The following is a 25,194-nucleotide window of genomic DNA, read 5'->3' as shown; positions in this document are numbered from 1 at the left end:
TCGAATACCAAGCAGGATGAGGGGTAGAGCTTCGGTCCAAGTCGACGAAGATGAGTGGCACATGATGGCGGATTTGAGCTGACGGTGGAGCCTCTCGCACATGCCGTTGGCGGCTGGATGATAAGCGGTGGTGCGGAGGTGGTGAGCACCAACCATCGTGGTCAGAGCCTTGAAGAGCTGGCTCTCGAACTGACGACCACGGTCTGTGGTCACCCGCAGCGGACATCCAAATCTGGCAAACCAGCCAGATACCAGGGCTGATGCACAGGATTCAGCAGTGATGTCTCTGAGTGGAAACGCCTCAGGCCATCGCGTGAATCTGTCGATGACGGTGAGGCAGTATCTGAAATCAGAAGACGGGGTAAGAGGCCCTACGAGGTCGAGATGAATATGAGCGAACCTCGAGGATGGAGAGGTGAAAGTGGAAAGTGGTGAAATGGTATGACGAGTGATTTTGCATTGTTGGCATTTCAAGCACTGTTTGGCCCACTCTCTACAGTCTCGGCGAATCCCTGGCCATACGAATCGTTCTGAGACCAGTCGCGCGGTAGCTGAGCATCCTGGATGATGAAGTTGATGTAGCTGGTCGAACACTTGTTTCCGGAACTCTGGAGTGGCATATGGACGAGGTTGTCCAGTAGAAGTATCACAGAAGACAGGTAATGTACTGCCAAGTGTAAGAATCTTCTGCAGTTTGAGTGAGGAGCCGTGGAGGATCAGGTCTTGCAGCTCTGGATCAGCTTCCTGAGATTGTGCAAGCGCCTGGTAGTCGATAGGGACGGCGATTTCCTCGACGCGAGACAAGGCGTCAGCGACAACGTTGAGAGTTCCAGGTAAGTATCTTAAGTCTGTTGTAAATTGCGAGATAAAGTCCAGGTATCTAAATTGCCTTGGCGAGCATTTATCTCGGTTAGTAGAGAAAGCAAAGGTAAGTGGCTTCTGATCTGTATACACTATGAAGTCTCTGGCTTCGACCATATGCCTGAAGTATCTGATGGCTTCATACACAGCCAGGAGTTCTCGGTCGTACGGGCTGTACTTCGATTGTGGCTTGGTAAGCTTGTGCGAGTAGAATGCCAAGGGTTGCCAGGTATCGTTCACAAGCTGTTGAAGTACTGCGCCAATAGAAGTGTCAGAAGCGTCACTGAAGATCGCTAGCTGAGCTGAAGGATCCGGATGAGCAAGGAGTGTTGCTTTAGACAGCGATGACTTGCAGTCTTCGAAAGCCTGTAGCAATTCAGGAGTCATGTTCACTGGATGCGATCCTTTGATCTTGGGTCCAGACAGAATGGAGTGAAGAGGTGCCTGAAGTTGTGCAGCGTTGGGTACGAATCTGCGGTAGAAGTTTATCATACCCAGGAACCTTCTGAGTTCCTTGACTGTTTTAGGGACGGCGTACTCCTGGATAGCTTGCACCTTAGATTCCAAAGGCTTGGTACCTGAAGCTGTCACACGGTAACCAAGAAAAGTGACTTCGGATTGGCCAAACAAGCATTTGGAGATGTTGATCCATACGCCGTACTGTGTCAAACGCTCAAACAGTTGACGGAGATGACGTTTGTGCTGTTCCAGTGAAGATGAGAAAACCAGGATGTCGTCTAAGTAACCATAGCAGAAGTCTAGACCGAGCAGAACCTCATCAATAAACCTCTGGAAGGTCTGCGCTGCATTTCTTAGTCCGAAAGTCATGAATGGGAACTCAAGCCAAATGGAGTGATAATCGCGGTTTTGGGAATGTCGTCAGGGTTCACGGCTATCTGGTTGTAAGCCTTGACCAGATCGATGGTTGAGAAGATAGTACAGCCGGATAGTTGGTGAGAAAAATCGTGAATATGACGAATAGGATATCGGTCAGGGATCGTTCTGGCGTTCAGTGCCCTATAATCACCGCAGGGTCTCCAGGTGTCATCTTTCTTCTTCACCAAGTGAAGTGCACTGGCCCAGGGACTTTCTGATCGACGGGCTATACCGGATGCCAACATATCCTCGAACTCCTTTCTGGCAGCTTGCAGACGCATAGGATCAAGGCGGCGAGGTTTGCAGGATACTGGCGGTCCGGGAGTAATCTTGATGAAGTGCAAGGTGTTATGCTTCGATGGAGAGTGTCTACCTGGAGGTCTGGTGATAGCGGGATACTCGCGTAAGATTTCATGGAATTCCGTTTCACCGGTAACGGTTTTGACGGAAGCAATATGATCGGACGACGTGTAGGGCATAGCGGCTACCGATAACGATGTAAGATTAGCTATTAGTCGACGGTTTCGGCAGTCTACCAATAGATCGTAATAGATGAGAAAGTCGACTCCTATAATCGGTTTTGACACGTCGGCTATAGTAAAGTTCCATGGGAACGCTCTTCGTAGACCCAAGTTGATAGTTAGCTGTATCGGTCCATATGTATGTATGACAGAATTGTTGGCTGCAGTTAAATCAAATTTTGATTGTGGGCAAGGCGTCTTGACAGCCGACCGGGGGAAAACACATAAATCAGATCCCGTGTCAACGAGGTACCTTATTTTCGTAGTCCGGTCGGTAATGAATAGACGGCCAGATTTTGAGGTAGGGCAGTCGCTGGCCGCTACTTCCGACCGCCCGGGGAGTTTTCCGAGTCGAAACTGCAGGGCTTACTACATTTATGTGCTTTTGCCCAAAGTTGTAGTGATAAAAACAGTGCGGATGGTTAGACGGCGGCTGCGGCATCCTAGGTCGAGAGTGGCTGTGCCTTCGTGGCCTTGACGACGAGCGCGAGCGCGAGTGCGTACGTCCTCTTCTGTATTTAGTCGTTAATAAAGCGACTTGCCTTGTAAGCTCGTTGACTTGCTGCGTCAAGGCGTCGGTAGGCGAAGCGGGCGCGTGGCAGATAGGATGCGCTGGTGCGTAGGTGGTAGCAGCACCAGAAGTAGTCGCCACTTGCGGAGCACGGGGTGTTGGAGGAGCTAGCTCATAAACCTTATCTGCTAGATCGGCGAGCTGTTCTAAAGGCTGCTCAGACTGCGACGCAAGTATGGTCTGAACATTGTGCGGTAAACGGTCGCACCAAATTGTCCGTAGGAGGTCCGAAGTTGCAGCGGCGCCGGCCAGGTTTTGTAAGTGGCGCAGAAACTGGGACAGGCTGCGGTCGCCCAGCTCCTCTTGAACAAGCAGCTGCCGCGTCCGTTTCTCTTGCGACGCGGACAGACGTTTTATTAATTCGGCCTTTATTTTGGGATATTTCTCGGTAGCGGGAGGGTTAGTAATTACATCCTTTACCTCCATTGCATAGCGCGCCTCTAATTGCCCAGCTACGTAATAAAATTTGGTATCGTCAAGTGTGATTTTCGATAAGTGAAACTGAGCTTCGATCTGGGCGAACCACAGGGCGGGCTCGTCCGCGTTAAATGGAGGCACGCGGACGCCAACCCTACATACCTGCGCCTCCTCGTTTGCGTCGGCATAATCTTCATGGAGATTTTCTTTCGACATCTTGCGTTAGTCGGTAGTCACCAATGTGGTTAGTAGGTATGTAGGGGAAAATGCTATGTACAAAAGAAGTCGCCGAAAGTATTTACAATTATATTTACATCAATTTAGGTATATACAACAAATCAACGAATTATTAGAAATATGGGACTTCGGTCCCCAGGCATAACACCCGCCTGGAGAGAGTACTCTATATTGCCCTCTCTCTACCTTCCCTAAAACTGGAACGACGAACCACTTTATTCCTCCCTGCTTAAACACCAACATCCAAAAATCTTATCTGCCTCTCTGTTGCTCGAATAAGCAAGAGCGATAGCCCACCTATGTATGATGAACTGCATAACAATGCACGGTATGTGATATTATTGCAGCTCTGTTTCTCAGTCACCCATCAAATAGAGGATAGGTAACGCAGTCTTCGCTTACTAAGTTACATAATTTGTTTGTTACGATATTCCAGGATGTACTAAATACAAAACAAAAAATCGTAAGCAAATATGTATAGGTAACGGAACTAGGGTTTAAGAATATTTTGTGGTCAGTTCTTTCTTCTGCGAAATAAACCAGCATAATACAAGCAAAGGCGTCAGGCATATTATACAACCCAATATTAAGGCTGGTAAAAGTACAGACGTCTTCATAACAAGTCAATTCATTATCTTGAAGGCAGGTGCCTTTTATACGCACAGCAGGTAAGCTAAAATTGGGCAACGAAAAAAATTGTAGGTGGTTTGATAACGTCGATGTTTTTAGAGGTTCATGCAAAAAAGACGTGAAAGTCAGACAAATATACACCTTATTTTAAGCCTATAAGAATTTCGAGAATTCGTATATAGGTGGTTTGCATTATCGGGACGACAATTCGTTCCAATTAACACCCAGCCATTGATTTATAGGTCGTTTTGTCACATTTTTGCCTGAACTAAATTAGGTGTGAGAAAATAAGCACAACTTATGCAGACTTCGTTACGTAAAAATAAAATCTGACTTGTGATTCTGTACAACTTGTTTTCAAAGTTTGAGTTGTTTACGTTACACGTAGGTATACAGCGTACTATTTTCACGATGTGCGTGTGTTGTTTGGGGAAGCGTTACGAGGAATAGCCGTTAGCGCGGTGTAACTGTCTCAAGCAAGCTTGCATTCTCGTAGGATCTGCAAGCGAAGGCAAACAAGTTCTTGGGAGAAACCGCGTAATATGGCCCTAAAATTCTTAAGAACTAAATCAAAGAGGATCCCCTCAGTGGCCTGAGTCTTAGAGTCGCCTGTCCTAGCCTGTAAGCGACCGGAATGATACCCCTGTTTAACGCCCTCGCTTCACACGGGGAATACGCTTTTTATTTTGGTCGCTAATTTATAGGGTGATGCCACGAGCGTTCAATCGATCGCAGCAGTCGACGGCTTAACGAGAACTGGTGATGATAACCATTTTTAGACTTCCTTCTTTATTTTGTGTAACTTAAGTACGATATTTATAACGACACGCCGGGTGTCCGCCTATTTTACAAATTGACGACAGGTGTCAATTTTTATTTAAAATACATTATTTTTGTAACTACCTATAACCAATCAAGCAAGACTTCATGAAACTGAATGAAGCATATACCTACCTAAGTCCTCACTCAAATACAGCCTCCAATTGATCATCTGTCATATGTATGTCATGATAAGTTCGGTCGCGGTCGTTAGCAAAACACTTTGTATAAATTAGCTTCATAAGCATTACATTTTACAAAAAATCAATGTTGACAGCCGGGTGTGCCGGAGATTTTTTGTTTATCTGCGATTAAAACATTTGTGTGGACCGCTCTACGTCTTACTGCAATTTTTAGGGTTCCGTAGCCAAATGGCAAAAAACGGAACCCTTATAGATTCGTCATGTCTGTCTGTCTGTCTGTCCGTCCGTATGTCACAGCCACTTTATTCCGAGACTATAAGACCTATACTGTTGAAACTTGGTAAGTAGATGTATTCTGTGAACCGCATTAAGATTTTCACACAAAAATAGAAAAAAATTTTTTTTTTGGCGTTCCCCATACTTAGAACTGAAACTCAAAGAATTTTTTTTCATCAAACCCATACGTGTGGGGTATTTATGGATAGGTCTTCAAAAATGATATTGAGGTTTCTAATATCATTTTTTTCTAAACTGAATAGTTTGCGCGAGAGACACTTCCAAAGTGGTAAAATGTGTGTGTGTCCCCACCCCTGTAACTTCTAAAATAAGAGAGTGATAAAACTAAAAAAAAAAATATGATGTACATTACCATGCATACTTCCACCGAAAATTGGTTTGAACGAGATCTAGTAAGTAGTTTTTTTTAATACGTCAAATCCCCTAAATACGGAACCCTTCATGGGCGAGTCCGACTCGCACTTGGCCGCTTTTTAGGGTTCCGTACCCAAAGGGTAAAAACGGGACCCTATTACTAAGACTCCGCTGTCCGTCCGTCCGTCCGTCCGTCCGTCCGTCCGTCTGTCACCAGGCTGTATCTCACGAACCGTGATAGCTAGACAGTTGAAATTTTCACATATGATGTATTTCTGTTGCCGCTATAACAACAAATACTAATAACAGAATAAAATAAAGATTTAAGTGGGGCTCCCATACAACAAACGTGATTTTTGACCGAAGTTAAGCAACGTCGGGCGGGGTCAGTACTTGGATGGGTGACCGTTTTTTTTGCTTGTTTTGCTCTATTTTTTGTTGATGGTGCGGAACCCTCCGTGCGCGAGTCCGACTCGCACTTGGCCGGTTTTTTGTTTTAAGGTCCATTCCATGGAACATACAATAGGTACGTAAATGAAGGAACTTAGGAATAATATTGTTTAACGATTTTCGCACACTATAAAACGGAGATTTCATCACGTACGCTGCAAATAATATCGTGAGTTTTCTTGCTCACACTCCTGCATCTAGGTTTCTTGTACCGTTTTGATACTCTTTCGTAAATAGTAGTTATATGCCCGATTTAAACATAAGACCTACGCCTACGTAAGTACGACTGCAGTTACGAGTACCTACATATGTATATAACGAATTGTTATCAATCTCTGTTATCCTTGACCCTGCCACGCAAAACCGTTGAACCAGGCCAACGTAACGTAATGGCTGTTCAAGTGCAAGGCAGGGGCGCTCAACCTGCGGCGTGCTTCGTTCCTAAACATAGCTCACTCGCCGGATATTGAGGATTATCATAAAGCAAGTGGAATGGGATCGGCGCCCGCACAGGGCGCCTCTATTTTAACACCTACCGGAGTCGTGGGCGCAAATTACGACGCCAACGTAACTCTAGCTGGTTGGAAAGCGTGAAGATTGATTTAAGTATCGGATTGTCGACGCCATTAATATCGATCACATTGCAATTTAAATTAAATGGTTTAGGTATGGGGAGCAGGAAGTGGTAGAGCATGTTGCGTACACTTTTTTTTATTAAAGCGGATAAAGCCTTTTATAGGTTAAATATGTACTTCAATTTACCAACCCATACCGCATTAAATTGAGATTTCAACCGTTGCATAACATGGAGTACAGTGTAGCTAGAGGCAGACGATGTAAGATCACGCTAGGCTCCGCAATTATCGCAACATTCGCAACACAGAGCCTTTTTTTATTGCCACACGAACTTTTCTGATTCTGTAACTGCCAGGGCACAATCTCTGCAGCACATAGATACTCAGTATTATTGACTTCATCACGCAATACAGGAAACAGTGCATAAAGCGACAGTTAATGACCGGGTTGCAGATCAGCACAATGTGTAATACGCCGGATGATAAAGCTGTTTGGATCGGCTTTGCAGACTACGTGCGCGACCGGTGATAATGACGTTTTGTAGTGTGATCGATCAGAGACGATACGATCGCAATGAATGACGTCCGCCACAAAGAATAGCACGGTGCGGCGAGCGGGGGGCGCTACGTGCGCTCGCGCATGTTGTGTTGCGCGGCCACCCGCGCGCCTGCGCCCGGCCCGTGTGGTCCGGCCTTCCGCCCGCGCGCCCGGTCAGGCCCTCTATGCAAATTAGCCAGCGTAGACAACAGATGGATGGCGGAATAAACAAATCGCGTCCTTTGCGAGAGCGACGCCGGACCCGCGCCGATCCATAAAGATACAGAGGGGCTAACGCGAAAACCGTTTTTCGCAAATTGCGGGGATCTTTCTCTTTTACTCCAATGAAGGCGTAATTAGAGTGAAAGAGAAAGATCCCCGCAATTTGCGAACTTCGATTTTCGCGGTTATAGCCCAGACGCTGGAGCACACCATCCATGCTCCCTGATTGCAATTTACCACTTGTTGCTTCCGTTATTAATTGGTCGTTCGTACAATTGTTATTATACGGGGAATTTAATAGTATTTTGCATGTTACTTACGGTAATAATTCCGTAGACTGTGGTTGCAACTGACCCTTAGAATTTTCTCATAGTGCAGAACGAAAGATAAGAATGTCTCAAGTGAAAGCTAAGGAATGTTTCTCTCGAAAGTGTTCATCAATTAATGATCTACAACGAATTAAGGTCATGCTCGCCAAATAGGTAAAATAGAGTGGTCATGATAGTTCTTTCTCTAAGTCCTACGTTTTTGTTTGCACAGCAGTTTAAAAGAAACCGGCATTAAATTACTTATAGGGGTGAAGCTGAAGATGTCAGAAAAACTAACATCATTATTGCAGTCTAGGAATACCTTATTCAATTATGAGTTGTGCAAATGGTGTTGGACCGCGTCCTTAATTATCTACCTGCCATAGAATACCGTAAGTCCCGTCACGTTCCGCACATAATACTCATTCTCCACGGTGGGTATGCCATCTCGAGCTTGACGCGCCCGCTGCGCTCTCGATTGAGCCATCACGCTCGGCCCGCGCTCGCAAAAGAACCAATTCCGAGTAGGGCAGGAGCGAAGCGTAAAGGCGAATGAGGAACAGACCGCGTCACAGCTAGGGTTGCCAGATGGTCGGGATTTGGCGGGATTCTCCCGATTTTTAGCATGTGTTCTCGATACCCGACAAAATGGAAACTGTCCCGAAAAACAGCTGCACGTTATAAAACAATAATTTCAAGTTCCGAACTGTCATCGAGCGAGCGAGCGACCCGTGTCGAGCGCGTCAGCGTTATAAAAACGTCTATGGGCAGAGCAGCTGACGTATAGTGACATTAATGTAAAATATCGTTCTTTTTAATACAATTAATTTAATTTGAATGTTTTTTTTCCCGACTTGAGTCTCAAAATCCCGAAAAATTGTTTTTTTTTTTCGATAATAGCGCCTTTCGATGTGGCAACCCTAGTCACAGCACGACGTCTTCACACAAAAGCGGGCCGGACAATCGGATACCTCGTTTTTTGTGAGTCAATAGAAATCTTATACATTTTTTTAGTTTTATCATCGGTCGTAATTTCACGTGGGTATATTTACGGGCGGCCGCGGGCCACCTAATTAAGTTGTTAGGCGACTCCGAACTCCGAGGCCTTCGGCATTGTTTAACGGAGGCTTTGTTCCGCGATAAGGCCCTCAATATGTATTGTTTGAACGGTAGCAAAGACTTAATATAAATGATGTTTGAGAATTTATTTTATAGGTGAACGGTATGAACACGGTATGAATGAGCTATATTTTCTACTGCATCGCTTGTGAATTAATTACTAGCCAGAGGCTATTAAAGATCCGATGGTCACATTTTATACATTCCACACAATTGGATAAAAATTTAAAAATAATAAATATGTACGTTTATTCTCGGTCACTGTCACTATAAAACCTATAATATCAAATAAGTATTCGACTCTAGCTAGTACCTTGATTTTACTATTTGTTTCATTTAACGTTTGCCTAATTATAAGGTATGGATTTCAACTTTGTTAATGTATGTATCATAAAACACTGTTAGACCACCCAGATATAAAGAATTTGGGCAATAAAAAACATACCGGTTGTTTATTATCAGTCGTGTTCAAGGACAGTCTCCAGAGCTCCGAGTCAAACCTATTGAAACTTGAAAGCGATTGTAAATAACGCTATAGAAACGAAACTATTGTTTGTTGCTTATGTTTATGCAATGAAGAGTTGTTTTCCTAATTATGTTTTTACTACAAAAACCCGTTATCGTCTGTTGTACACTTTTAAAAGCTTTTATTGAGAGAACTAGAGATAAGAAGGCAAAGGCAAGCCAATATTGATTCTGTTACAAACGCCTTTATGCCTGTATCCAACTGTAGACGCTGCTATAGATGCTACATGTGCTACGCCGTAGCAGATGGCACAGAAATAATAATCAAGTGCAAGCTTGAAAATATTAATATTATCCTGAGTGTGTATCGTATTTCTTTTAATTACCTACATAGGTAAAGGTATATGGATATTTATTTTATTATTAATTTATTTTTAATAAAAGTAAAAACATTCACACCCCTAATTAGGTAAATCGACTGAAAATATTCTGATAACGGTAGAATATAGATTCAAAGTCAAGAGCCCGCATAATAAAATACGTCAGAACGAACGGCTGCATCAATAGTTTATTAATTATAGAAGCTAGATTATCAAAGTAATGTAACCCGATAATCTTAAATTTCATCTTAACTCGTTCAAAATAAGTCATACTAACATAAAACCTTAAATACCATTAATGGGTAACAAGAACAACTTTAAAGTAAGCATTATGCATATCTGCCTACCTAGAAAAAAAGTGAAATAACAAATGAGTACAATGAAATGGCTAAATAACAATGAATCCAGTTATATTGCAGATAAAACTTAATATATTCATTTATGCAAACACACAATGCCACTATCTACTAATAGCTCGCCAAACGAAAACCAAAAACTGCCAAATAGAGATACATTCTATACACTTTTTTGCTAGGATCAATATATGAAGAAACCTTTTATTATAAACCCTGAAGGATCAGTGACAAAATTATACGTATTTTTCTTAAGTACGTATGTACATACCCTACTTAAAATAATCAAACAACTTGGCCAATTCGTGTTACCTAATTGAACACACAAAGTGAACTCATAGTTGCAAAGTATCTTGTCACCAAATCTGCACGTACTGGCTCATTTGAATATAATGTATGGATGCGCCGGTAATTTAATTCATTCAATAATCGCCGCCAAAAGAATAATGAATGACAAGTTCTTATAGACACGACACAAACGTGACGTGCTGGCTTCCGCGGCGATTTAATACATTTTTCTATGAAACATGTCATGGCATGGAAGAAAAACCAATTAACTTATATTTTTAACATGAACCTATATAAAAAACATTTTTTTTTTTCAATATTTTGGTTTGCGTTAACCTTTATCTTGGCAAGGCTCAAAATATCTTAAATGTAATTTTTTTAATATAAACAATAAATATTTTTTTAGTTTTTGGTCACCTATTGAGCATTGTAGACTATAAAAAAATCCTAGGTTTTCCAGTTTCGGAAAATCATATGTATCATATTTGATACAATGCCAATCCCTCGACAAACCAGTTACCTACTTTTTAGAAGAAAAATTTGGATTATAATAAAAATAAAACATATAGTGCAACAGAAATCATCATTTATTGCTTATTAAACACAATCTAAAGCATCAGATGACTATTAAACCTGTAAAAATCAATTATATCCACGAATACCTGATCACATGGAAGAAAAATTTGATCCCGTAAAGTTTCAAAAACTCGTCAACAAAAAGTAGTCTAAAATAGGAAAAGTAAACAAATAAATAAAGGTTAAAAAAAATATTTTTTTTTTACTTAGGGGGCATTTTTGGGCATACACAAATTTTTCCGCGCTACGAGCTACGGCGTAGCAATAATGCTACAGCGTACGAATATACAGTTAAAAAACATCTAGTACTTTTAAAAAATCAAAGTTCAGTAACTAAATAATACGACAACTAATATGACAAATTTGAAATATGTGTTGTAACCCCACAAATATAAAAAAATATTTAAAAACATGTAAACCTATTTTGATGGCAACTTGACAATGTATTAAATGTAATACAATCCTTTTGCCATGTACATTTCTGAGTTCTTGGCAATGTATCAAATATAATACATAACAGTTTCATGTAAGATTCTGTGTATTAAATGTTTTAAAATTCGATCGCAATGGAAATATTTATACACTAACAGATAGTTAATGCATCAAAATGTAGATTATGGGAAAATACATATTAATCTAAGACATAAGTGCTAACTTCCAATACGAAACGAAATTTGTTGTTTCCGCGGCGCCATGTTGATTATTACTAATTAATTTACAATGACATTGGTCTCCATTATTTTTTTCTATAATAAAGGAGGGTAGCTCGACATATTTATGGCAGAATTATTTTGTTAGGTATTAAAGTTAACCTGCTAGAATTTTTAAAGTTCCAAGTATCACGGGTGTTACAATGCCAAGATAAGGGTTAACTAGCAAATGACGTACCTATTGGAAATTGGAATGTCATCGACAGTTTATTACTCTACTCTACGTGGTCTTGGCCCAGCTTAATGCACTAGTTATCCCTAAGCACCTCACCTACCTACTACTCTCTTTGCATTTGAATGGGCTTCTAAGCGGCGGGCTTCTATATTTTTGCTACAGCAGCGGACGTTTAAATTGTAATTTGGATGTTGATGGATGCACTAATATTGGATGTTAATGGATGCATTTATATTCGAGGGGCAGCAGTATGCGGCGCACGTCGACGGAAGCGGGCAGGACGCCGCTGTTGGTATTCCTCCGATGCACATTGCGCCACTGCGCTTATCTTGATGCGTATGGTTTTTTGATAGTTCGTACTTTTGGGGAATAAAGTTATCGTACCGGCAGGTGCGATGACGTTTTATTGGATTGGCGAGTGCGTGTGACACAATGCGTTAAAACTGTGTAGTTAATAAGAATGTTATGTTATCCTTGGTATTTTCAACTACGGGGAATGCAAAACAATTGTTGATCGTTAGATGCTAATAATATCACAACTGACGTTTCAGATAAAAAAAGTTGATAACAAAAAAAAATCCTTTCCAAAATAATTTCTAAGAACTCAACTGGTCTTATTGTATTTGAATTTGATACTTCAAATACAAATGTATAGGTAGAGAGGTACAAGTAAATTCTGGAAACTAAAAGTTATTTCCTAAAAATAATGCAACTTGAGACCTTACTCATACAATGTATGCAGTTCAAATGAAATGAACACTGAGCAAATAAAAAATAAGTACATGAGTAATGTGTGAAATATTTGTTCGTTAGCCTTCCGAGTATTGGTTGTATAATGAATAGTAAAAATACCTTGAACCCAGAGCTGATCGACGCGCGAGTGTATCTGCGCAGACTTGAGGCCGACACAAAAGGTGGAAAGCACGAGGATGGCCACGAAGAGCACCTTCCCCGCGTCACCCTGCAGAAAGCACCCGAGCACGAAGAGCTGCTCCTGCAGCCACGCCCGGATCCACAGCGACGTGCGACCGCCCTCGATGTTACCCTGGAAATTAGACAACCTTGAATACTTGTTTGTTTTACATCGGCCAAATTCAATACTTTCGCTGCTTTGAAAAGGCAAAGAAAGCATGTAGCCGCGGAGGCGCAGACGGAATGAAAGCGGCGCGCGGCAAATTGCGTGGTCGAGCGCATGTATGAACGGCCTTGATTTGCCGCTCGCCGCACCGCGCGCCGCTTGCGTCCAGTCCGCGGCCTAAGAAACGATCGAAGCGAGTTTGAAGCGTCCATGCAAATAATAGGCGACACATAACAGACATAGTACTATTTGTACTGCACTCTTATCTTATTAAGGAGCCCACAGATTACCAGTTCGCCGGACGATATCAGCCTGTCAGTTAAACGTAAAAGGTGAGTTCTGAACAACTGACAGGCTGATATCGTCCGGCGGACTGGTAATCTGTGGGTCCTCTTAGAGATATGTGGTGTCAAAATCAAGGTGAGTTGAATCTGAACATCAGTAGGTACATAGTATAAAACAAAGTCGCTTCCCGCTGTCTGTCTGTCTGTCTGTCTGTATACATATATGCTTAGAACTACGCAACGGATTTTGATGAGGTTTTTTTTAATAGATAAAGTGATTCAAGAGGAATTTGCATTTTCTTTATACGCGTAACTGTGTTTACACACATTGGTTATTTAGGCTGCGTTTCCACCAGAGATGTGCGAGGATGCATAGCGTGGGGTGTGTATTTTAGATAAGCTAGAGCTGCGCTGAGCAGGATATGTAAATGAATTGGTTCTTAATCTGTCAGCTCCTACGGCTACGGCATATATGAGCCAGAACGCTTATGGTGACGTCATATCGTGGGATTGGACAGGAAACACTTCTCTCAATACGCATCATCGCACATCTCTAGTGGACAGGCAGCCTTAGGCAGAAAGGTAACTTCTATACTGATATTGAAATTACATACATATATCAACTAAAACTTAAGACTATATTAGCTGAACAATGTCACTAAGTTTCTAGTTAAGTACCTACCTATATACTTACCTATGATCCCCTGATAGGTAACGTCTTTAGCCGAACGATCTTACGCGGTACGGAACCAAGATGAAAGTTTTTTCTGGTGATTAAATTTAAATGTTTCCTCAATAGAGGTATCATTGGCGGTAGACGTAATAATAAAACATAAAATTGGAAATAATTTCCAGATGATTGTGATTAATGAGGCGCTCCCGTGGCGCCTTGCAGGACTCCAGCCGAATACAGACTTCATATTCCTATTGATAACCAGTCCCAGGCGAATTGAACGTTCAGGCAGACCATTATTTCCTTGATCTCGAACTACGCAACAACTATACGTTACGGGAGAGTGCACTTATATTGGTCCGCCTGCGCGTTCGGTTCGCCTGAACTCAGTTAGCGATTGGAACAGCCCTGACCGCTTACTAATTACATAATAATAACTCAATCGGCGACGCCGGTGTTGAGCGGCGATTACGCCATCCGGCCTAATGGCCAGCTCGGTATCATCAACATTTACGAAGAAAATATTAAGATAAAAAAAACTTCGTTGTACTGCGTTTTGTACAACAGATCGAACTGATTAGAATTGAAATACTGTTGAAAGTTTATTTTAATTCTTGGTAAGAATACGACTTTCTTTCTTCAGTAGGTATTCATTTGATTTTGAATTCCTAAAAACCGTTTAATAATTGATAAAAATTGACTAACTGTGGTAAATTTTCAACATACCTATTATACCTACAGGTTTTTAGACTTTTTAGTCCTGCAACGGACCTTTTGAATTGTTCTAAAAGATTAATATTTAAAAAAACCGGCCAAGTGCGAGTCGGACTCGCGCACGTAGGGTTCTGCACCATCAACAAAAAATAGAGGAAAACAAGCAAAAAAATCGGTTACCCATCCAAGTACTGACCCCGCCCGACGTTGCTTAACTTCGGTCAAAAATCACGTTTGTTGTATGGGAGCCCCACTTAAATCTTTATTTTATTCTGTTTTTAGTATTTGTTGTTATAGCGGCAACAGAAATACACATCATCTGTGAAAATTTCAACTGTCTAGCTATCACGGTTCGTGAGATACAGCCTGGTGACAGACGGACGGACGGACGGACGGACGGACAGCGGAGTCTTAGTAATAGGGTCCCGTTTTTACCCTTTGGGCACGGAACCCTAAAAAACTACAGAAATTAGGAGCAGCACTTTAAAATCATTGTGTTTTAGATACGCTACAAAATTAGACTCAATCAATAATCATGAATGAAGTGTCACGTCATTATGGCGGCGTTGTCATAACATGCGCGACCGCAAGGCCAAGGCGTGCTGCAGAGGGCGATGCACACTCGCGTGACTCGAACAGCCCTCAAGCTCTGCTTGTATACCTTCTGTACTAGTTCCGCAAACCCTAACATTATGTGGTATGCAGATGTAGGCAAGTATTATATTATAGATACCTCTTGTTAAAGAGAGGTGCGCCGTGCCCCCGAAGGCCACTCGGGTAACGGATTACTATTGAATCATACCTTATTAAATTACCCACATATAAACCACGGGAACAGCGCCGCACCACTCGCGAGGCCGAAATGCGAACCTGACAGCACCAATTACACCATCGTTAGCGACTTGAGCGAATTCCGAGGCGTTTATTTTCAATCGGCGCTATGCGAGGAATGGGGAACGAGTTCGCTGAACTGTAGTACGCACAGTTAATGAAGTCAACATCAACAAATACGGCAATAATATTTTAATAGAAGATAGGTACGTCGAGAGACTCGAGAGTCAGGACAGAACGGTCGATAGTGTGCGGGCGCAGTGAATGTCGAGCGCGCTGGGTGGGCGTGACGTCACGGCCGGAATGCGCCTGGGCCGGTGCCCCGCTCCCCGCGCCGCGCGGCCCACGTGGAACGTACGGAACTGCACCGACACTGCGCAGACCCTTCATTCAGGTACCAAATACGGCAACCCTAATACGACGCGAAACGCTCGTAAGGGATCTACTACGCCAACAGTTCATATCTGTGATAGTATCGTATACGACATTCTCGTGTCGGAAGCTACTTGGGGCCAAATTGGTTTATTATGGAGTGTTAATCTTTGGGATATAGTTCCAGTGACAATGCTTACGTCGGCGCTACTGACTGGATAAGTTACTATAATCTATAAAACAGAGGCGACATTGCGGTGCGCGGTACTTCCTGCAGATAAGGATTAAGCTCCAGGAGCAAATACCTAACTATTACTGATAGTGACGACTTTGTTTCTTACAGAGATGTTCTAATATTAAAGGATGAATATTATAAAAGCAATTCACTCAGTCATCATGCCATGAAGTTAAAACTAAAAATATTTTTGTCACACTATAATTATACACTATTGAGTAAACAGAGCACTTTATCATCTCACAGGAAACCGTCAAAAGATAATTTAAGAAGCGGTTGCCCAGTGACACGCCAGCCGCTTTTAAGTCTAGCCTTTCTTATCAGAGGTCAACACTATTGTAATAATTAAGCATCTACTTCAATAAACATAATTACTCTTAAAAGTGTCTATTATAGATTTCATAACAGTAGATAGCCATTAATAAGCAAACATTCTTTACCTAGTCAAATTTTAATGACAAACGAAACGACAATTACAAAACCTAGGACAACATAATATTTATTAGTCACAACCTATTTTATATTTGAGACCAAGTTTATGTAATACATATATGTAATTGGTTGTTTTGTTTGTTTACAACTTTACACCTCTGAAAGTAGTAATTATAAAATTCTTTACAATGTTCGCGTGTACTTTACGAACTGATACGTCCTTTTGCAATCACAAAATGTCCTTCCCCAGAATTAATCTTTGCGGCAGGTGCTTGGCGTCTCGTTTTTCTTATCAAGCTCTTACATTTATTTATGTTCTGTTTAAATACAAAGTTCCCCAACGTATGATGATTTATCAATCATTCACGTCATGTGGCATGTTCATGTATTAGTTTAGCAAGTGGCTTGGAGCGGAGGTTGATTGGCGCGATCTTTGACATCCGCTGGCATCAATCGAGTTGGCCGACACGGCGGGCTCCGGCAGTGTTCCGGATCTGCATATAATGGGTCGTGAGTGTGGGCTCTATTATCCCATCAGAATGCACGAGGTATCGTGCGCTTAGTTGCTTCATGGTACCTACTTACCATACCCTTAAAGGGCGTAGAGAATACGAGTGAGTTCCAGTTTTCCAAGGTTCAGACTATTATACAACCATTTCAAGTAAACAGCAGTGCAGTGCATTAAACATTTAACTCTGGGCCGTAAGACTTCTCATTAGGAGCCATCAATGGAGTTGCCAATCGGTGATAATGTGAACCCACCCAACACACAAGAGTTTCTCGAATACACAAGCTCGTATTGGAATGTCTTAACTCTTTTTGTTCGCTATTGAAGGGTTACTGGATTTATCTGTTCATAGACCGATTCACTTGCAGAAGTATATTCGTTATTTCACTAAAAACTTGGTTGCAATAATACCGAGTCGCCATCAGATATTTATCGGAGCGGCCAAGGTGCTAACTAATATTATCTGAACACGCCTATATCGTCATGGTTAGAGTGCGTGTTCAGATATTTTGGAGCACCACGGCCGCTTCGATATATGATGGCGACTGTATTAATTTTAAGGAACTATAAAGAAACGAGCCACTTATATCTATTCGCTTCCTCCATTGGTGTAGGAACTGTAGGACCGTAGGATACTTAAGCAAGCGGAAGCTTTACGTGTCTTACCTAGACAGGTAAATAATTAAGTGTATCAAGTTATAAATTACCGACAGCCGGAATAAAAAAAAAACGCTTAAATTTGTTAAATTAACATGTCGAACGCGGAAAACAAGTCAATATTCTTGAGAAAGTTACCTAGTAGTGGGCAGCGGAACCGGTTTGAGCAGCATATGATAGCGACCTTATCAGTACCTAACGCACTAGGTTAGTAGTGAACCTGGCTGTAAAATTACGGAAATAAAAGACCACCAGTGAAAGTAATTTGCCCAGCTGGTGTGAAGCTACTGGCCCGGAAGCGGAGATATGAGGGTAACAGTCGACGAAGTGCAATGAAGTGTGTACGCAGTCCCATGTTTCATGGAGCCGGTGGCCTAAACGGCTCACGTGGCGTCATCTGATACCTGAATTGCTTGTGGCTAACCCACATGCCGCAAACCTGCTGTTTTTTATGGGACTCCATTACCTTATTAGTCGGATGATAAACGATACCAATTATCATCTGGTCTCTGCTAATTTCGGCCGTTGTAAATGTAGATTTTGTTAATCTTTATAATCACCGAACATTTTTACAGTTATTGGCTTAATAAGACCCAAAAAATAAATATCTGTTAATGCAGTTATTAATATTTTTTGCAATACATCTTCTAACACATGTTTCACCTAAATTACGAACTCATTAATGTGTAAAGTAAAAGATAACGGAATAACAACATGTTCAAGATAATTTTGTGTAGGTATTATTTTTAAGTAATAAACGTACAAGATTTTCATACAGCTGACGGTATATTTTTAACATTTTCAAAAAACCTTTAGTACAATCGAGAATGGCCTGTTTCTCTGAATCTTGGACAATCTCAAAAAGTCTCCGGCGCAGCTGCTGACCGTCGCCGTGAATCGCTCAATGTTTGGACAAAGACAAAATATCTGTGGGAAAACCGAGTGGGAAAGAGATAGAATATAAATCATAAGGAACGAAAAGAAACTACGCCTTCCCCAAGCAAGAAAGGGATACACGATCGGAAACCACAAGATGTCTCAATTCCACGACGCAAGCTCTGTGCGGTCCGACCAGACAAGACTTAAAAACTTTGTAGAATCTTGCGCAGCATTCTTTTTGTTTATTTTCGGTGAAGTTATTAGGAAGATATGATTCAGGTGGTATCGTTTTGTCAATAAGAAAATCATTTTCGTATTTTTTTTTTAAAGACCGAGGTTACTATACCATATAATTACATAGTATATGTAATTTAAGCTCAACTATATTTAAATTACGTTGCCACTATTACTACGGCTATATTATTTTATTTTTGTAACAATTGCCCACTGATAATAAGTTCCTTCTGGCTGCAACGATCATTAGCTCCGAGCTAAATAAAATTTCTCTTCTAGTAGAGTAAGTATGGCATGGCATGCGCCGGCCGCGTTGATGTCTCTATCGGCGGCGCCCGCGCCGGTGCGCGTGCGGCCCCCCTCCCGCGCCGCCCCTTCGCTGCGCCTTAATTGCTTCATCTTGCATACGATCGACCAACTTCCACCTACATTATAGCTCACCACGAATTACAGCTGTTTTTGTTTTGTTTCCCTATTACAAAAGTGGGCTTTCGTTTGAATTTTTTTTCGTGCCGGTTTTTTTGGTTATTATTAGTGTCCGACCGAAACATGTTTTTTTGCCGAAACCGAAACCGAAACCGAATGTTCGGCTTTGGCTCTAGTTTCGGCCGAAACCGAAACCGAAACCGAAACTTTTGTAGACTTGTTAAAATCGTTGAAAAAATGTCATAAAACCGCTTTTACACACATATTATGGGGCTGTCAACACCCAATGTCCTTGAAATTGATGTTACTTAAGCAGTTTTTTATGAAAATTACTAGAGTTAGACCAAGATAATTATGCAACGATTTTGATAAGTTGATAACACACGCAGTGCAAGTGTTATTTTAAACGTCAAAACTTAAACTTCTATGAAATTATGACGTATAAATAACATTTGCACTAGTTGCACTGCGTATGCTATCAAAATCATTACAGAATTTTCTTGGTCTAACTCTATTCATTCACCAGTCAAGCTAACATGTAGACACAGGGTCAACCAAAAACGCGAGCGCAGCGAGCGCGAAATTTTTTGTTAACAATATCGCAAGGCCGGGTACCGATCTTTACCTGGGCCAAAAAGTCCGAAGTGCCCCATTGAGGCGAACTTTCATGCGAAGTCAAAGCCGTGCTTAAGGCTTCAGGATAAGTAGTTGAGCACAGACTCCAACCAATGTACATTGTATTCAAAAGCGAGACCGCAGGCCGAGCATGGCGCAGCGAGGCCAAAGGCTAAGCTGAAGTAGAAGACATGTGGAACACAAACCAATGGTAAATTGAGGTAACCTCTTAAGACTGCGTCAACCGTCCAGTGGCGCCCTCATTAGTGGAATTGTGTTTTATAATAAACCAATTAATGTCTGTACCTAATATACATGAATCAGTATATGTAGGTATTAATATTGTTGTCCTACTTATTCCCCAACTTTTGGTCTTTGTCCGAAGTACCATTTCGTAAGTTTCGGCCCGGCCGAAAGGTTCGGCCGTTTTTTGGCCGAAACCGAAACTACAGCCGAAACATGATTTTTTGGCCGAAACTGGCCGAAACCGAAACCGAAACCGAACCTTCGGTCGGACACTAGTTATTATTTACTCAATGTTTTTGAATTTGAATTGATTCTGTTAAAGAGTACTGCCGCTTTTGATTTTAGTGTTAAAGGAAGAAATTTGTTTTTGTACCTATCTTGATAGTTTTATGATGTGAATTGTGAAGTGATCACGTAAGCAAAAATTTTTTTTTAATAAGAATGTTTTGCACAGGCTCTACAGAGTCTACAGGGGTGTGGTCGGTGTGGACCACCGCGGGGCGGCGTTTACCGCCTTCTAGGAAGGCGATACCTTCCCCGAATCGTCCCGTAGGCAACAGCGGGACAATTTGTGTGCATATAAACAATTTCCTGGTTATTACGGAATGGGTATGTACCTATATGTATCCATTTTTGGAGTTACATATATGATATGTAGGCACTGTTTTAAAGTTTTAACCGTAGACAACATAGATAGAAGTATGTACTTTAAACATGTATATGTCTTTTAATACCACGTCAGTGGCATACAAGCATACGGCCTGCCTGATGGTAAGCAGTCACCGTAGCCTATGGACGCCTGCAACTTCAGAGGTGTTACATGCCCGTTGCCGACACTTAAAAAATCTGTACACTCCATTTTTGATGAATCCATTCTCTGGGGAAACCCCGGCAGGGATCTCAATTCCATTTATATTACAATAGCAACGTTTTAGTGGAAATTTATAGTTAGCCATTTAGTTAGGTATGAAAACATACTATCGTCTAAGATTTTTTTATTTTACATTTTAGCTAGGTACCTACTTATACTATACCTATATACACTTTTTAGATCCTATTAAACATAATATACCTAACATGATATTGACGTGATTATTATCGCATAAGTCATTGACAAACAAAGACCTACTTAAGTTATTTTAAAAACTGCTGTTTAAATGTTAAATCGACTAACCACTAGACGGCGCCACGCTAGCGTTGCCGCGTTCCTCGACTATTGACATTCAAAGAAAAACAATCACACGTGGTACTGGTACAATATGACTTTAAGTTGTCTGCACAGTTATGTTCGTGTTGTTGACGGTGTACCTTTTCAAGTTCTGAGAGTGCTAGTGCTGCATCAACCCAGCTGGTGCGGATATACAGATCGGCGCTGTGGCGCGCCTCGGCCGCGGAGGGGCTCTCACGCGTAGCAGGCACTATCCGAGGATTCGAAGGAGCCTCGGAATCGGGAGCCACCATGATCTCGGGGCCAGGCTTGTCACCAGTATCCTCATGAAGACGGCCGGAGTCCGTCTGGCGGCACACGCTGTCATATCACTCGCCGCCACATAACCATACACTTGTACACCGTAATTCGTCACTTTTATCTAGCACTGTACGGTTCGAAACATGGGACGGCACCGAGTTTCGTTACAATAGTAACGCACGCAACACACACGTGTGAACACTGGCGCGAGTCGAGCAACACTGGCTATTTGTTGAGCCGCCATCATGATTCTGTAGGTTATGTTGCCGTTCTGGAGAACGAAAACGAACGAGCGGAGGCGGAAACGCCCGAACCACTCGCTTGGGGACCACACACGTAATAGGGCTATCTCGCTCGCGCACTGAAGGGGTGGGAGGCTGGGAGAGAGGAGCAGAGGGTGGATGAAAAATAAACAGCACTGACTGTCGACGGATCATTAACTGAAAATGCTGCAATCAACAACAGGCCCCGGTTAGAAAAAGTAATTAAACATTTTAATTTGATGACTAAATTTGTAGTTGTTAAATACTTTGTTTTAATTTCTTGATGCGGACAGAAATACTTTTTGGATGAGACAAGTGCTCCATGCACAGTTGACTGTCCAAAGTAATGTTTACGTGTAAACAAAAGTTATTGGAAGTCCAGTTATCACAAAGAGAGGGCGTGTGCTAGCCAAACATGCCTTCTGTATACAGATAATAAAGGCGGATCAAACATTCGGACGCACCATATCATTTTGTTTACAGAGTTTTCTGAGTAAAAAGTCGGGCGAGCGCCCCCGGCGGGGCGCGGCGGCCTGGCCCTTTGAAGTAACCGACATAAAACGCCGCCGGCGGTGATTTAACTAATGAATTTATATAGCGGGCGTGCCCAGTGCATGTCGTTCATCGACTATCGTTCACCTCGGCTTCGGACACTTCTAGGCCCCAGAAATATCAGCTACCTCGCAGAAAACATCTTAAGTTCGCAAGAAACGGCATTATAATTAAATGGTCCTTCGAGCCGGATACTTTTGTCTGGCTTGGATTTGGCTGGTCTAAGAACAATGATTAATACCACAAAAACTAGGCGAGATTTATCAATGGTTATTTATTACTCAACTAAGAATCAATGCCTATTTCCTATGTCCTCATTACATTCAAAACACGAATGTATCTACTATTCTCCTATCATAAACCAAATGGTTCCCTTGGAAACACGATCAATTGAAATCAATTGAACTTTTTCGACTACGCGCCTTGCGTGCGGTATGAGCGCACGTCAGTTTGACGAATGTGTCGACGATGAGGCAAAGTACCGCGGTACACCTCCTGAATCCACAACCCGTTTTGGCAACACGCGTGCTGAATAAATTCTCCGAAACAATTAAAACGTATACAGATAGAGGTTGATTTTATCGTACACACATTTAAATATCGGCACCCGACACGGCTCGACAATGAATCTTTGTTTTTCTTTCTTTTCCTTTACTGCGTAGTGCGTATCCTACAATTCAATTGTATGTAGTACGAAGTGTAATATATTCCCTTTAAAAAATAGTTGCAGGAAAGTCAGAGCTCCTTTTCTTCATGAGCCTAAGTAAAAGTACTCAGTTGACTGAAACAACTTAAACCTACAACTAAGTAAGTAACTATTAGGTACTTACTTGCCACTAGACACCAGCTGCGCCAGCCGAAGGCGTATTGCTGTCAATCGATTTAAAATAGGAGACAGAATGCCACGGAGATGCCACAGAGGCCGTTAATAAAGTCCGCTAAGGGTGCACTAAATTGAGTTTCAACAATCGGATTAAGATCTCGAGCCACACCTGACGACATCTCGATTTCACGCGCTCCTTCTAAGAATTTTACTGATGGAGGTGTAAATGTCGCTATTGAAACTATTTCGCTTAAAGAAATGAATGCAGCGGTAGATAGATCGATCTGTGATATTGTATAGGCACCAACAAATATTTGAAAGAAAATCTAAAAAAAAAGAAAATCTAAAAAAAAAAGAATGATTTTATTTCGTAAGAATCGTAAGTCAGGTATTGAAATAGAAACTTTGGTCTCAATGGGTTCGTTTTAGTCGAACATTTTGACACTTCGGCCAGAACGCAGCAGGGTGCCACAGCCATATTCTAAGAAGCATGCGTGAGGTAAGCTCGGGCGCGGATGATTTGTTTGTTAACGATAACATTTCAATTAAAAGGGGTTTTCAAAAATAATGGTACCTTAATAATCTTATTAAACATTTTGACGAATAAGAGATTGGAATAATATTTTAATGTTTATAATTATGACTATAGGGGAGACAGGCTCAATTGAATCCTAAGAAGAAATTGACAACTATACCCTACTTGTAAATCTGCGTGTATGACCATCATCATCGCTGCACTGTTGAAAGGTAAGATTTCAAATTACATTTTTCAGGTGACATCGCGACTGCAACAGTGTTAGTGTTGCAACACGACGATACCCCGCTGCTGCGTTGATGCGGTTGCGGACGATGTTACTGAACATTTCCTTGATAATTGGAGCGATGGATTGAACATTCTACTCGTGATAGCAATACGGCACACAATTGATCTCCCATTCCCTGCTGTACCAGTAACGCTGCATCAGTAATGCCGTACTGCAGTCACAATCAGAATGTCACCTTTATCATTAGTTTTATGGGAGAAGAGAGGGAGAAGAGACCTAATAGAAATCTTGAAGTCATGAAGTTTACACACAATAGACCCTGTCTGTCCTGCCTGTGAGTGAGGTTGCCAGTGCTGAGTGTTAGGATCAGCAACGGGCATGTAACACTTCTGGAGTTGCAGGTGTCCATAGGCTACGGAGACTGCTTACCATAAGGCAGGCCATATGCTTGTTTGCCATCGACGTAGTATAAAAAAGGTTTCTAAATCCCGGGATTCGAAGAATATGATCATAGTAGGTACCTATAGTTTTGGAGCCCCAATTTTCGTTTAGAATCTACTTTCAAGTACCTAATCTATCAACTTTATTATGCATAATACTACACGCAATACATAATGACTCGTAAAATGTATCCGTTGTGAAGATGTTACCTAAATGTTTAGTTTTACTTAACGCATATTATGTTTGTAGCAGACATTATTATACAAGCGGCGTATAGACATAGACGTATTTTAAACACTGATCACCTCGAAAAGTCGAACGTGATGACGTTGATGAATTTATGTGACAACTATAGTGTGCCCGCTAGAATTTTAGCCTATGATTATATAGTAAGTAACGAAAATTAAATTTTACTAGAATAACCAAATTAATTAAGAGGATAGTGGAGGACCGCTTACATAACATACTAACGTAGTCCCCATTTTTAGGGTTCCATACCCAAATGGTAAAAACGGGACCCTATTACTAAGACTCCGCTGTCCGTCCGTCCGTCCGTCTGTCACCAGGCTGTATCTCACGAATCGTGATAGCTAGACAGTTGAAATTTTCACAGATGATGTATTTCTGTTGCCGCTATAACAACAAATACTAAAAACAGAATAAAATAAAGATTTAAGTGGGGCTCCCATACAACAAACGTGATTTTTGACCGAAGTTAAGCAACGTCGGGCGGGGTCAGTACTTGGATGGGTGACCGTTTTTTTGCTTGTTTTTTTTGCTTTTTTTTTTTGCTCTATTTTTTGTTGATGGTGCG

General features: G+C 41.7%; 1 protein-coding gene across 1 annotated transcript in view; it reads right to left on the bottom strand.

The window, feature by feature from the left end:
• The window catches only part of LOC134663169 (protein patched), a 37,226-nt gene extending 14,941 nt beyond the window's left edge, over window positions 1-22,285 (bottom strand). Inside the window, exons 1-2 of the mRNA XM_063519525.1 lie at window positions 21,378-22,285; window positions 12,738-12,930 (exon numbers count right to left, since the gene is read on the bottom strand). Of these exons, the coding sequence (XP_063375595.1) occupies window positions 12,738-12,930; window positions 21,378-21,530 (346 nt within the window). The 5' untranslated portion in view covers window positions 21,531-22,285. The remainder of the gene's footprint in view (window positions 1-12,737; window positions 12,931-21,377) is intronic.
• Between the last annotated feature and the right edge of the window lie 2,909 nt (window positions 22,286-25,194).

The sequence above is a fragment of the Cydia amplana genome, chromosome 4 (assembly GCF_948474715.1).
Source record: "Cydia amplana chromosome 4, ilCydAmpl1.1, whole genome shotgun sequence".
Taxonomy (NCBI): domain Eukaryota; kingdom Metazoa; phylum Arthropoda; class Insecta; order Lepidoptera; family Tortricidae; genus Cydia; species Cydia amplana.
The sequence above is the reverse complement of the archived record's forward strand: the minus strand, read 5'-3'. Positions and strand labels throughout refer to the sequence as shown.